General features: G+C 48.2%; 1 protein-coding gene across 2 annotated transcripts; it reads left to right on the forward strand.

Annotated features, from left to right (window-relative positions):
- The first annotated feature begins 438 nt into the window (after nucleotides 1–438).
- ZBTB33 (zinc finger and BTB domain containing 33) lies at nucleotides 439–13,473 on the forward strand. Of its 2 annotated transcripts, none has more exons than XM_066640157.1 (2): nucleotides 439–511; nucleotides 9,937–13,473. In XM_066640157.1, the coding sequence occupies exons 1-2, from the start codon at nucleotides 466–468 to the stop codon at nucleotides 11,973–11,975; spliced, it is 2,085 nt and encodes a 694-aa protein (XP_066496254.1). In that variant the 5' UTR covers nucleotides 439–465; the 3' UTR covers nucleotides 11,976–13,473. The 2 variants fall into 2 exon arrangements, with proteins under 2 accessions (XP_066496254.1, XP_066496255.1); XM_066640158.1 differs by lacking the exon at nucleotides 439–511 and adding an exon at nucleotides 4,263–4,344.
- Nucleotides 13,474–14,796: the final 1,323 nt, after the last annotated feature.

The raw sequence follows: 14,796 nt of genomic DNA on the forward strand, positions 1-14,796 counted from the left end.
ACTCTTCGGAAGTTTATTTGGAAGCCGGAAGTGTAACCATAGTGTTGAGTAACTAATCCTCGACTATTATGGGGTAGATTAAACAGCAAAAGAATAAAAATAAGTCACTAAAAATAAATAAATAAGATTAAATAAGTTTTTTTAATTTGACCCTTTCCAACTTCCGGTCCGTCAGTGAAATCCTTCCGTCGGCGTCTCTGTCATCCACAGAGCTCTGAGAGCGAAGCGCCTTCCGCCCTCCGAGGCCCGCAGGAGAGACAACGAGAGCACCGCATGGGCCGACTTCCAAGCCTGCGACCTGCAGGAGCGAAGACCCCGCCGCGCCGCTCCTTCCCCGTCTCTATGGTCGGCGCACTCCCTGCTGGTGCGGCGCCTTATGCGGTCCGGGCGGCAACGAGGGCGGCCGCGGAGGGTTCCGGGAGGCAGTTCCTTTGTGCTCGGATGGGCTGTAGCCCCTGAGGGAGGATGGAGCCCGGCGCCATGAGCGAGGCGGGAGGAAAGACTCCGGCAGGTAAGGCCGCCCGCCCTCGCCCAGCCCCTGGGGGAGCCTGTGCCGGGGGCTGAGGCCGCCCTGCCACCGGTGGGAAGGCTCCGGCTCCCTCCTGCCGTCTCTGGGCAGGCGGCGGGGCAAGGCCTGCGAGAGCCTGGAGCGTCTGCGCCAGAAATGCCCCAGGCCTGCCCCGTGCACGTGTGGACGGTCTCCAGCCTTCTATAGCCGTAGAACTGTGGCTGGAGGGAGGGCCGGTGGGCTTCAGCCTTGACACGCATCTCCGCCTTTCCGTGCAGAGACACTCGCCCCTTCTGCACGCAGCCTTTGTTTCCTCCACACACGGCCCCTCAGCCGTCATTCCCTGCCCCGCGCAGAAGCCTCCGTGTGCAGCTCTTGGCTGGCGGCACTCTAGTGTTCCTGCGGCCTTGGCCTTTCTCACTCCTGGAAGCTGCTGCAGCCCCTGCCAGCTTGGTCGGGTCGGATCCCGCAAACGGCCGGGAGGGGCCAGTCTGCGGCCACCTGCTCTCGTCCCTCCACTATCAGCCTGTTCGAGGTTTGGTTGGTTTGTCCTCCTCCTCCGTTCTGCATTTAAGGTCGAGATGTGTCAGTTGCGGGCCGCAGAAATGCGCGCTCCTGTTAATCTCCTCCTGATCTTCTACTTAGTGCAAGACAGTCCAGCTGGGCTGCAGCCCTGTGCAAGAACTGCGGGAAAGAGCACACGCAGCCTGCTTTGCTTCCCACCCCCAGGCAACATGGTGCTGATTCAGCACCGCAGGCAGCTGAGAGCAGCTTTGCTTGAAACTTGTCTTGCAGGCACAGCATTACTTACGATGTGAGCACCACCCTGTTTTAGGAATAACAGGTAGAGCTACCTAAGGTAGCACGGTAAAAAAAAAAAGGGGGGGTCATGGAGTCACAGTGGACAATGGAAATAACCCGCTTTGCTACCATTTTTTCTTTATTTGGGGAACTGAAACTGACAAAGGTTCCCCAAGTGAAAAGGGATGTGAATAGAGTAGAATAATGGGGGAGGGGAACTTATCCAAACAGAAGAAGACCTTGCAGTGCATACCCATACAATATGCCCTAATTTTATTAGACACCACCCGCATTACAACCTCTGCAACTGTTTATGCCTCATCCTGAACGGGGCCAAATGAGATTTCCTCAAAGCCTTTACCTGTACAGTGATGTATGCATTTGTGGAAGAGACCTTGTAGGAAACAATCCCAAGATCCAGTTTAAGATTCTTTGTGGAACCCAAATTTTGGTGGCTGGTTCTGTGTGAAATGTAACTCATTCTTCTGTGCTTTGATTGAAACTCTTCTTCTTTGGGGGGGGGTGTTGTAAACAAAGGGGGGTTTGGGAGCTTAGGGTTCTTGATTTTCGAACCCTAAAACCCTCAAGGCCCCTTGCCCAGTAGTACTGCCACCACCCTGTACGTGCCACTTTCTTAGTTTGGTTCAGGCTTCTCATGCCAACTTAGGCCTAACGTACTTATTCATGGGGGGGGGGGTAACTCGTTTTAAGTTTACAATAGCCAACAAGAGTAAAATCCAGTTACATGAAATAAAAAAAGGGTTACTTTGACTTGTAATGGGACATTAGTTCTTTTCACCTGCAAGTCAAAAATCCTAACATGATTAGCTTAGATATAGGTGGGTTTTAGTTAGATGTGACATTTGAGAGTCATTTTAATTATAAGAAAAGCAGCAAAGGGTCGTGCAGTCAAAGAAAAGAGGAAAATGGTTTAGGATGCAATTCTAGCACACTTACTAGAAAGTAAGTTCTATTGAGCTGAGTTAAACTTTCTTCTATGAGTAAAAGTGCTTAGGATTGCATACTTTTGTTACAAATTTCTGTCATTGACCTAACTGCTCAATAGCTGGAAAACATAACCTTTCCTTTCCAGCTCAACAGTTCTATTTCTAGATAAAGGATCAAACACTTGTAGAATCCACTGAGAATATGGAATGTAAACTCCCCAGGGCTGAGCTAACTGCAACCAGACATTAGTAATACAATACAGACATTAGCAATACAAACAATCACAGCCTGAGGCAAACACTGAGGTAAACACTGAGGCTTATTAACATACTAAAAAAAACAGATAGCATTGAGAGTTAGTCATCTAACTCTAATCCTCTAACTCTAACTCTAATCCTAACTAGTTAGGATTAGGCTCTTTTGAGCAACCTCTGCTTCTTGAGCCATTAACTGATAAGTGATTATAATCAACATCTTTTTGCTATGCTAAGGCACAATCCTAGGCATCTCTCCTTAGAAGTGATCCCTGTGGGACTTGCTCCCAGGTAGGTGTGTAGAGGGTTGCAGCCTTTATTTTATACAGTAAGGCCCAAATCCTAACCAACTTTTCAGCCCTGGCATAGCTGTGCCAAAGGGACCTGTGCTGCATCCAGCAGTTGGGTGGCACTCACAGAAGCATCCTCGAAATAAGGAAATGTTTGTTCCCCTACCTCGGAGCTGTGTTGCTTTTATGACGGTGTTGGAAAGTGGGTTAGGATTTCGCCCTAAGTAGTACTCTGGAGCAGTTCTGTGCAGTGTAATGGGTTTGCCAAAATGTGACGCATTCTTCCTTTCCCCAGCTGAAGTAGGGCAGCCCACTGTGGTCTCTGCTCTCTCAGGGTGCAAAACTTTGCATGCTTTCCTGGAAGTAAGCCCCACTGAATTCAATGGGACTTCTGAGTAGACACGCCTGAGGATTGGGCTGTCTACTGCAGCAAGGTCTGAGAGGAGGGGTGCAGGTGGCAGATCTCCTTCCAGCACTTGCTTACTTGGAAGTAAAGCCCTGTTAAGAAAGTTTTAAATGAGACTGACTCCCAAAGTAAAACGTGCTAAATGTCATTCAAGGCCATGCAAGTCTACGCATGCCTCCTTGGAAGTAAGTCCTGCTGCATTCAAGAGAAGCATGCACCTAAGAATGTTATGGGATCACAGGCTCAAGTCTGTGGGTTAGCAGTCCGATTTGGTGTGGGCTTACAGCATGATCCTATGCATGTCTACTCAGAAGGAAGTTCCATTGTGTCAAATGGGGCTTACTCCCAGGAAAATGGGTCTTGGGTTATAGCCTTAGGGCACAATCCTATGCAGGTGTACTTAAGTACTTAAGGTGAAGTCTTATCATTTCCAGTGGGGCTTACCCACAGGAAAATAGGTCTAGGATTGTAACCTTAGGGCACAATCCTGTGCAGGTCTACTTAGAAGGAGATCCCATTGTGTCCAGTGGGGCTTACTCCCAGGAAAGTGGGTCTAGGGTTGTGCCCCAGCAGTCTACTCGTAAGGAAGTCCCATGGTGTCCAGTGGGGCTTGCTCCCAGGAGAGTGGGTCTGCGCTTGTGGGCTTGGTTGGCGGCAAAGCCCCAGCGAGCGCAGTGGGGCTTCTGAGCAGGCCGCGTCCCCGCCGCCCTGCCTGCTGCACGTGGCCTGGAGGCTGGGCCAGCAGCGCTTGAAAGGCGGCCCCTCCCTCCACTCCACGTGGGCGGTGGCTCTGAAAGGCGGAAGCTTCCGAAGGCCTGTTCGGGCGTCTCCGGAACATCCAGAAAGCGCCGAGCGCCTTCAGAAAGTCCCGAGCGAGCCTTCGGGTCCAGAAAGTGCCGAGAGCTCCCTCGGGACGGCCTTCCGGAAACCGCCGAGCGGCTCCGGAAACCGCCGAGCGAACCTTCGGGCGGCTTTCCGGAAAGTGCCGAGCGCGGCCGGAGCATGAGGGGAAGTCCGGCGAGGGAGGCTAAACCACAGCGCTCCCTGGCGGCCGGCTGGAGGGGCGGCGGCGGCGGGCGAGGGAGTGTGAGTGGCCGGCCTCGTTGCGTGTGTGGCGGCGGAAGGAGCGCGGAGGAGGTAACGGACCCCACGGGCTCTACGTCTCCTTCCCCCCCCGCGCGGGGTTGGCCGCCGCCTCTCCCGCCAGGCGCCTTTGTGTACCCCTCCTCCCACTTCAGGCGGGGGAGCGGCGCAGGCGTCACGCAGGCGGCCACGCCCACTTCTGCGGGGGAGCAGGAGGGAGGTTGGCTGGCACCTTCTGGGGTCGCTTAGGGGCCCCCCTGTGCGAGGGGCTTCTGCTCCCGTCTCTGGCTCTGCTGTCAGCCCCTCCAGCCCCCGTCCCTGCTGGACCCCCCACTTTTAACCCCTTCCCCCGGCCTTGCTCCTCCACCCCACCCCACCCTTGCTCCTCCTGCCACTGCTGCTCTCTCTGGGGCTCACCTCAAACCTGTGTCATTGCTTCTCTCCCCCTCCCACTTTTAACCTCTCACCCCTGACCTTGCTTCTGCCCCCACTCCTTCCATCACTCCCCCCAACATTCACTTTTGCACCATTGCTTCAACCCCCCCAAATATGTCATTGCTTCTCCCCCCCCCCACTTTTAAGCCTCCTCTGCTCTGGCCTTGCTTCTGGCCCCCCACTCTTTCCATCACTCCCCCCTAACATTCGGTTTTGCACTATTGCTTCAACCCCCCCCAAACCTGTCATTGCTTCTCGCCCCCCCACTTTTAACCCTTTTTCTCTATAGCCTTGCTTTGCCCCTCCCACTCTTTCCGTTATTCCCCCAACATTCATTTTTGCATCACTGCTTCAACCCCTCCTCCCCAAATCTGTCATTTCTTCTCTAGCCCCTCCCCCCCACTTTTCAGGCTCCTTCCCCTCTGGTTTTACTCCTGCCCCCTTTGCTCCTTCTATCACTGCTACTGTCTCTGTGGCTCTCCCCAAACTTCCACTTTTGGTCATTGCCCCCTCCCCAAATGTGTCATTGCTTCTCTCCCCCTCCCACTTTTCACCTCTCCTCTAGCCTTGCTTCGCTGCCACTTCTTCTCTCAGTTCCCCCCCCAAAATCACTTTTTCATCATTACCTCAAAACCCACCTCCCCAAATCTGTCATTGCTTTTCTCCTCCTCCCACCCGCTTTCAACCCTTCTCCTCCTCTGGCCTTGCTTCTGCTCCCCCATCCTTCTGTTGCTCCCCTAACAATCATGTCTGCGTCATTGCTTTGACTGCCCCACTCCACCTTTCCCCCCTTAATCACTACTGCGCCCCTGCCTTCACTCTGTGTCATTACTTGTCTTGGAACACTGCCCTGTGTCATTGCTTCTCTTCCTGCTCCCACTTTAAAGCTTTCTTTCCCTCTGGTGTTGCACCTGCTCCTTCTGTTGCTCCCCCGCCCAACACTCACTTTTACATCCCTGCTTCTGCCCCCCATTGCTGCCCCCTACATTCACTCAGTGTCATTGCTTGTCTTGCAATGCAGCCCCATGTCATTGCTCTTCCCACCCACTCACCCATCAGCCTCTCCTGCACACTTGGGTGTTGTGATTTCTTGCACTTTCCCTGCTTAGAGTCCCCGCCCCATGTCAGTCCTGCCTCCTACACTCTGCTTATCACTTAACCTGCACCCAGCACTCTCTTGCCCTTCTGCTCCCCCCCCCAAATGCACTCTACTGTGAGTGTTCCCCTCACTTCACACATCTACAGGATTGCATTGCATGTCAGTGATTGAACAGGCGCTTTTTTCTTGCAGGATATTCTAGATTGAACCTCTGGCAGTGTCTCCTGGTAGGGTTTGGCAAGACTTCTCCCAGAAACCCCAGACAGCCGTTGCCAGTCAGTGTAGCCAGTCTTGGAGCAGATGGACCAATGATTTTGAATCCTTCTCAGGGCACCTCTCTGAGTTCACAGCTTCTCTCCTCCTTCCACTCTGGTTGTCACTCCTTTTCACTCAGTGCTGTGTCATTGCTTCAACGCCTCCTGCTGTTGCTGTTCCTGTCCGTCTCTCTGTCCCTTACTCCCTCACCTTTTTATCCAGCCCCTCCTATGTAGAACAGGCCTTGCACGATACCTATAGTTTAGGATGTTGAGTTGTATAGTCCACCAAAGACTAGATAGATGTTCTGTTTCTTACTGCCTGCCTTGGACTGTATTAAAGAAAAACAAAAGCAGGGTTGTGGGATGTTGAGCACAAGTAGCAGGCCCCTGGCTGTGGCTGGTGGACTCTGTTTGGCTTGGTGAGTCATGCAAGACCTAGGACAGTAGGGGTGCCCCTCAGATCCTGCTTGGGAGCTTGGAGATATCTGCTTGACGGCCAAGGGAAAGAGAATGCTGATTAGCTGGGTTTTCTCCTATTCCTGCAAGTGTCAGGCTGCAGCCAGAGAAGTGGCAGCTCTATTTTTGAAGTGACATTTCCTGCAATGCTCTCCCCACCTCCTGGTCGAGCAATGCAAATCAGTTCCTTTCATTTTCCCACCTTTTTCATTGCATTTTTGACATTTAGATCCAAAATGCTTCTCTTCCACTGTCTGCCCTGCTTTTAGCAGCATCCACCCAGGCAAGTTAATAAGTGTCCTGGATATAAATGCCGAAAGCCGGTGAGGGGTTCCCTGCATGCCCGCTTTCTAATTGTTGTGGGAAGAGGACAGTGAGCAGAACAGAGCCTACATTCTGAAAGCAACCCCAGATCTCTCCAGATGTTCTATGTTCCTTGGCTCTTTCCCACAGAAACTTGTTTCAGTTGGAAAAAAATATTTTCTAGGACGCTTCAGGCTGCCCTGTTGTTCTCAGGCACTGCTCCTGTGCTTATAACAGCAGCTTGACACATGGAGATTTGATACAGGAAGGCTTCTAGCATGGAGATAAGTTGCAAGGAAAGCTGAACTTGCTGAATTTCTTTGTTGCCAGGCTGCTGTCAGATGCACATGTTAGCACCTGTGGTGACTTAGCTCCGACTAGTCTCTCTCTTGCAGACTTTTGAAACGATACGTTGAGCATTTAGTATGTAATAAAAAACAGATGACAGGTTTTGCAATTAAAAGTTGGTGTTCCTCCCTAGAACACAGAGCACCTTTACAGAAATCCAGATGATGGAATACTGTAGGAACAGCCATAGACCTGCATGAACATTTCATTGTCATTCTCTCCAGATAAAGACCCCCACCCACACCCCATTCTCTTTTCTCCCACTCCTGCTCCCCTTCTTTTACTCAAGCCTCCCCCAGCCAAAGATCAGTGAAGCAAGTCCTGGATGCCAATCAAGGCAGGCAGGAGACAGGCAGCCTCCTACCAATGGGTTGCTCCTCTAGGAGTGCCATGGAGGCCACTGGATCAGAGTTGGTTTCTAGGCTGAAGCAGGGGTGGGTGAGCTTTTGTATCACCCTGGGATCTCAAAATCTGCCTTTTGGTTGGCAGCAACAAACAGCACTAGTTCATCTTGTAGCTGTAGCATAAAGTGGGATGCCATGGGACTTGCTCAAACTGATTTGATGCCCAGGTGATAAGTGGTTGTGGCACTGGAGGGGAGTCTGCCTAGGGTCCCAAAAGTCCACCGCTGCTTTCCTGTTGCAGGCAACAGTGACTACGGTTGTGATCCCTGTCATACTTGCAACTCAAGCTGGGATGGCTCTGGTCTAGAGACCCTTTTCCTAAGTAGCAGAAGGGCCTGGAAGGGACCTTCTGCCAGATTTCAGGATCTCAAAAGTTAGCTAACCTGTCGTTCTTTCTAGTCGTCTCCTGCAACCTCAGTCAAGGGTGTGTCTCAGCATGTCTGTGTTAGTTAATCATCTCCCCAATCTGTGGGATTGACAAGTACTGCATTTCTCATTGCACGATCAGTGATTCTCTTCTTCGTGTGATCCAAGAGTTTTCTCTACTTCTGTTGTTCTAGCAAACAACACTACCAAACTTTGCTCAAAGATTGCTGTAGGGAACCATGCTTCTATGCATCTAATAGTTGCATTGGAAGGGGGAGAATTTCCTTTGGTGCCACTTGTCCCATCATGTTCCAATGGTGGGAATAGTGCACCTGATAAATAATTTGAGTTCACGCAATTCTTAAAGGCACAAGATCTTAGTCCCTGGTTCTTATTCTAGCAACCTGGCATATTGCACACACATCATTGTCCTTCATTGAATATACCTCTCTCTATTTATCAATCCATAGACTTTTTACCCCACCTTTCCACCCCCAGAGGTATCTTCAAGATGACTCGCATCATGTCAAAATAAGAATCAACAAATGTGTCTTTGGGCACAATCCTAACCAACTTTCCAGCACTGGCGTAGCTGTGCCAGTGGGGCATGTGCTGCATCCTGCAGTTGGGGGGCAGTCACTGAGGCTTCCTCAAGGTAAGGCAATGTTTATTTCCTTACCTTGGTGCTGGAAAGTTGATTAGGATTGTGCCCTTTGATGCATAGACTACACAGACGTTGGATGCTCAAGTTCATACATATTTGTAAAAGCTTTGCAAGATAGTCTAGGATTAAATATTAAGAAAGGAAAAATATCAGAGCAAACACTTTTAAAAGTGCTTTTCTGTCAGCCGAGAGGCAGCTGCATTGTAACATTGGCTTTGCTTAGAAACAGCTTCCATTTTAGATTGCAAAGTGCGCAATTAATCCATGCGATTAAGAAATTCGTTATTGACAGTTGGACATGGAAACAGTCATCAACACAGCAATGTGTATCTAAGCATCTTGTCTATATCTGAGGTGCTGACGTACCATGTTGCTGACTATTAATCTTAGCAATGTCTAGGCAAGATATTCTAATGAAGGAGGGTTACAATCCTGTGCACATTTACCCAGGAATAAATCCCATTATGCTTGGTGGAGCTTTCTTTTCTAGTAGACACGTGCAGGATTGGGTTACCAGTCAATTGGTTGGCATTCCATCTTTAGAAACATCTAGCCTAGTTTGAAGAAAGAAAGAAAAAACAACAGCAGTAAACACCCATATAGGTGCTGAAATGATGTTTTAAATGGTACTATGCGGGTTTTTACTGCTAAAATTTGTTTATGCACCTGTGGTGATATTTTCTCTGCTGCCATTTTTTTGCTTGGTAGTGTGTCATGATTTTTGTTCATCTTTTTGTTTTATGTTGGCCACCTGCAGCGTTTTTGCTTAGAATAGAAGTGTGTGATATAAATACGTCTAATAAATAAATGTTGCCACATAAGGATTATTTAAAATGGGGCATGCTGAGAAACAAGACTGTTTGGCAGTGGTTCTCAAACTCTGTGGGAGTTTTACCTCTGGGAGAGTTTGAGAGCCACTAAGTCTTTGTGGGGGAGTGGGGAAGGCAGCGGTGGCGGGGGGGGGGGAAGGCAGTGATGCAATCCCCAGGATTGTGTTGCTCAGGGAGCTGCAGGGACTGGCATTTACTTACCAGTCCCTGCAGCAGTGTCCTGGGGGTGCGGGGAGCCCTGCGTGAGCGTCTGCAGGGCTCCCCAGCCTCCAGAAAGTGCAAACAGAATGATCGCGCTCCACTTCTGGTTTTGCAGAAGTTTTCCAGTTTTACCTCTCCCCCGTCCCTTAAGGGGGCAGAGGCCATGGCCCTCAGGCTGGGGCGTCACGATGCCCTAGTTTGAGAAGCCCTGCCTTTTGGAATTCTGAATGTAAGCAACCGTTCTGCAATGGAAACACAGCTTCTCTTTGTGTTCTTGTTGTAGGAATGGAGACCCGAAAGCTAATTACTGCCACCGACAACCAGTACTCTGGCATGCTGTTAAAGGCTTTGGACGAGCAGCGGGGCCATGGACTTTTTTGTGATGTCACCATCATCGTGGAGGACCGGAAATTCCGAGCCCACCGGAACGTCCTCTCAGCCTCGAGCACTTACTTTCACCAGCTCTTCTCGGTCGCGGGGCAGGTGGTTGAGTTGAACTTTATAAGAGCGGAGATTTTTGCGGAAATCCTCAACTACATCTACAGCTCCAAAATTGTCCGGGTCAGATCAGACTTGCTGGATGACTTAATCAAATCAGGGCAGTTGCTGGGTGTTAAATTCCTTGCGGACCTGGGCGCACCTCTGCAGCAGGTGAAGAGCATGTCCGGGGGTGTCCAGCCGGGTACTTTGGAACCGTCCGGTTCAGATGCAAATGGCCTTGAAGCACAAAAGGCTCTGGCACAACCCGGGAGTCAAAATCTTGTTGCCAGGAACCCTGTTGAAACGGAATCGTTTTCGTTGTACAGGGAGGAGTGTGAGGCCACAAAGATCACCATTAGCGATTCTGATGACGATGATGTCATTTTTTGCTCTGAGCTTGTGCCTCCCAAAGACCGTCCTTCAGAGACCAAGGCAGTGGCACAGAGCCAGCCTTGCCCGAACCCCACTGTGGCCCCTGACCAAACAAATGGTGCCAGCAATAGCTCTTCTCCTTGTTCAGCTGTTGTGGCAGCTCCAATGCTTGACTCGTCGACCTCTCAGTCAAATCCAACCGAAAACCAAGCACCTGCAGAGCCACTTCCCCCTTCTGCTCCAAAACCCATGGCTCCTAATGTCCTTCATTTAAATCCGCCACAGATTAGCTCTTCACCAGACATAGGTTCATCGCATGAGATAGAGGTGTCTCCTATACCCGAGGAGAATCAGCAGCCATCAAATAATGATTCCTTAACTGACATGGAAACCAATGCCATTGATGAAGAGGAAGAGGAAGAAGAGGATGTGGAGGATGATGACGACCTTCTAGGCTCATCCAGCCCGGGGTCAGCAAGCAGCAGCTCTTTGGTCCAGCAGCCCACCACTCCCAAGCCTGCTGCCCCCGATAATGCCGTATCTCAGAAGAAGCCAGCCGTCAGCTTTCCACAGGAACCAGCTTCCCAACCTGCAGACTTCAAAGCAAAAGTGCCAGACGTCCTGTCAGGAAGTACCAAGGATTCTCCTGCAGGCGTCGCGCCAAAGCACGTAACAGAGGGCCAGAAAACCATAACTTTAGACACAGCCACAGAAATCGAAGGCTTATCTACGGGTTGCAAGGTGTACGCAAACATCGGCGAGGATACCTATGACATCGTCATTCCGGTGAAAGATGAGTCTGACGGGGAAGTCAGGCTCGATGACCTGCCCCGAACTTCGGGAGATGACCCTGCAAACCGGAAACGCCTCAAAGTGAAGCACGATGATCACTACGAACTCATAATGGACGGAAAGGTCTATTACATCTGCATTGTATGCCGCCGGTCCTATGTTTGTCTTACCAGTTTGCGGAGACACTTTAACGTCCATTCCTGGGAGAAGAAGTACCCGTGTCGCTACTGCGAAAAGGTTTTCCCTCTTGCGGAATACCGCACCAAGCACGAAATCCACCACACCGGTGAGCGACGGTACCAGTGCTTGGCGTGCGGCCAGTGTTTCATCAACTATCAAGTCATGGCAACACACATAAGATCCGTTCACAGTCAGGATCCTTCCGGAGAATCTAAGATGTACCGCTTGCATCCTTGCCGGTCGTTGCAGATCAGAAATTATGCATATATTTCAGGTAGCTCCAGCAACATCCCCATGGTCAATAACAATGCTCTTGTTTATCCGGTTCCTCCTGTGAAAGACGCCGCTCCAGAACCAAACCCCTCCGCCCCAAACCCTCCAGCCAAGCCAATGACCTGGGATGACATCTTTGTTCCGCAGGGCAACGAATCCCTTTTTAAACAAAACCCAACTGATGGTAGTACTGAATTTGAGTTTGTGATACCAGAATCTTACTGAAATGATCTTTTGTCAGAGGCGTTACATTTTGCAAGAAAAACAGTGAAACTGTTGTTTTCTTTTTTTTTTAAAGGAAAATGGGCTGCTCAAAGAAAAAACCCACAAAATATAATATCTCATGTTATATAGCAAGACAGTTTTTTTTGTTTGTTATCCCTAGCCAGCAAAAAGTAGAACTAGAGTATACTTCTAAGCTTCAGGTGATCTTGTGACAAAAAAAAAAAGAGTTGGTTGGGGGAAAAAACGTAAATTGTACTTGAATCCAGGAAGAAAAAGTGTTTCCAGGAAAGTTAAGTGTTAAGTGTGGATCAGAATTTTGGGAAGTCCTCTTTGTTTGAATAGGTGCTGTTTTACAGTAATAGGAAGCATCCTGGTAAATGGTTGAATATTTCTTGCCCTTAAATCACCTACTGTGTAATCCTTTTTTCCATGTTAGCACTTTAACACTGAAAATGGTTTCATTAGCGTTTGAATCGACAGGACAGTTAGGATGGCTTTTGGGTGTATAACCTTAGAGAAACCAGCACACTCCGTAAACACTTGTAGCGGATAATACAGTGCCGTGAGGGTCCGGTAATCTTGTTCATACCCCTTTTTGTTCAAGCAGCATCCTGGTTTTGGTCCTGCTCCAAAATAACCATTTTGTCATCACAAAGATTCTCACAATGTAATCATGCCATCTCAGCAGCAAAAAAGAAAGGCACCTTCCTTTGGAGGTAAAACTGAGCAAGTTTTATTTATATTGGGTAAGAGAAATTATCCAGTGGCTGGACCATTGTGCTTTATCCTTCTGCAGCTGTGGCACTGAAACCCGCCCACGGTTTTTCCAATACTGAGGACTACTGAAAGGATGTTTAGAGTGAGAATTAAGTTGCTGTTTTTCCATTATGGGAAGAACATTATGGGAAAAGGCTTTTGTCGAATATAATTTGATCAGTTTGAAAGCTGAAAGGTGCAGAAGCTGTTTCCCAGAGCCAAGTACTGTACCACAAACAATGCATTTGCTCTATAATTGAGCTTACTGACAGTTTTTTTTAGGGAATCCTGTCAGTTACTTTGAAATGAATTCAGAGTACAACTTGGGTAGTATTTTTGGTAAGGAACATTGCATCACTTGGCCATTTTGGGGGGGAAAATATCATAGGTTTTATGGCACTAAGAAAACAGCTTCTGTTTTAGTAATTGTTCCATTTTCCCCTTGCAAATTGGTACACAATTTTCTGACGTTTTGGTATCAGTAAACCAACCTGAGCAAGAAATGTTAGTTCTGAAAGTAAATTGGACAGCGGTCATGTAGTCTTGTTTTACGTCGAGTATCGTCTTGAATTTTTTGTAAATTATAATATAGGGGGGAAGACCCTTAGAGGACGGAAAAGGATTGTGAATAGACCTAGTTAGTGATCAGTGGTATGTCATTAAAATCTTTTCTTTCCATCACTTATGGATTTTTTTCTTCTCTTTCTCATGTCCTCTGAAATAAACCTATTCAAAGAAAACATTCCTTGAGCTTATTTTTCAGTCCTTTTTAAAATTTTATTTTTAAGACACTGCTTTTCTCGCCAGAAAGTGAAACTCACAGGTAAATGAGTGATGAAATATAACACAGATTAAAATATGTCAGAAAATCAGAGAGAAAGAAAGACAAATTTGTTTATGTAGATGTAAAATGCAAATCCTTTGTTCTCTGGACTGTATAGATCAGGGGTGTCCATAGTTTTTGGCAGGAGGGCCACATCGTCTCTCTGACACCGTGTCGGGGGCCGAATTAATTCACATTTCAAATTTGAATACATTAACATAAATGTATATATTAAAGATGAACTTATATGAATGAATGAAGGTCTTGCAATAGCTCAAGGCCTATAAAAGGCCTTGCACAAAGCAAGGCTGGCCTTTCCTTTGCTGCCGCTACTGCATCACAGATGTGAAACAGCAAGCAGTGGAGGGAGCCCTCATCCCACAGCTCATGCAAGAGGCCAAACAGTTGCCCTCACGCTGAGAGCAGTTGCGTCAGGCCAGTGTGGGCTCCAACAAATCTCCGGAGGGCCAGAGGCTCGTTGGAGACTAGGGGCTCCCTGAGGGCCGCATAGAGAGACCTTGAGGGCCGCAAGTGGCCCCAGGGCCGGGGTTTGGGCACCCCTGGTATAGATGGTTGGGTTGTTTATTTAAATAGTTTTTATCAATCATGTTTTAAAATTGGCACCATATTTAAGTCAACAATTCGAGTAGATTTTCTAAACTCGCTAGCTAGTTGAACTGAAATTGTATCTGCCTCTAATTGTATCTGCCTCTACAGGGGGTATTCCATAAGTTTTTTTTTTCACTGATATTTTTTAATCAGCTAACAAAACCCCTCTTTAAGGACTTTATTAGGTGCCGATAGCGAAAGAAGTTACTTTTTGTTAACAAGGTAATTTCTGCTGCTCATTAGAAAGGAGGATGTGTTCCATAGCGCATGTCAGTTCTGGAGTTTAGCAGGCCGTACATCCAGAAAATACTGGTTATATTGATATAATCAACTGAGACTTTTCAAACTTAAAATCAGTGCCTACTGAGAGTGTTCCTTTAAAAAAAAAAGTAACATGTAAAAGAAAACTGGAAAACTAGGGTTCAAAGCTGTGTGTTTTGCTAGAAGATTCGTACTTGCATTGCATCTCAGGTTTCAGGCTTTTCCTAGGAAGAAAGTTTCAGTATCCAAAGTTAAGAGTTCTTATAAAATGTGCTCATATTTTTTGAAATCCTCTGCTTCCAGTATTTATGGAGTTAGAAATAAGCCAGATCCTTTCTGTACCTTACCTTTTTTTAATAATACCTTATTGTT

The sequence above is a fragment of the Tiliqua scincoides genome, chromosome 12, assembly GCF_035046505.1.
Source record: "Tiliqua scincoides isolate rTilSci1 chromosome 12, rTilSci1.hap2, whole genome shotgun sequence".
Classification (NCBI taxonomy): domain Eukaryota; kingdom Metazoa; phylum Chordata; class Lepidosauria; order Squamata; family Scincidae; genus Tiliqua; species Tiliqua scincoides.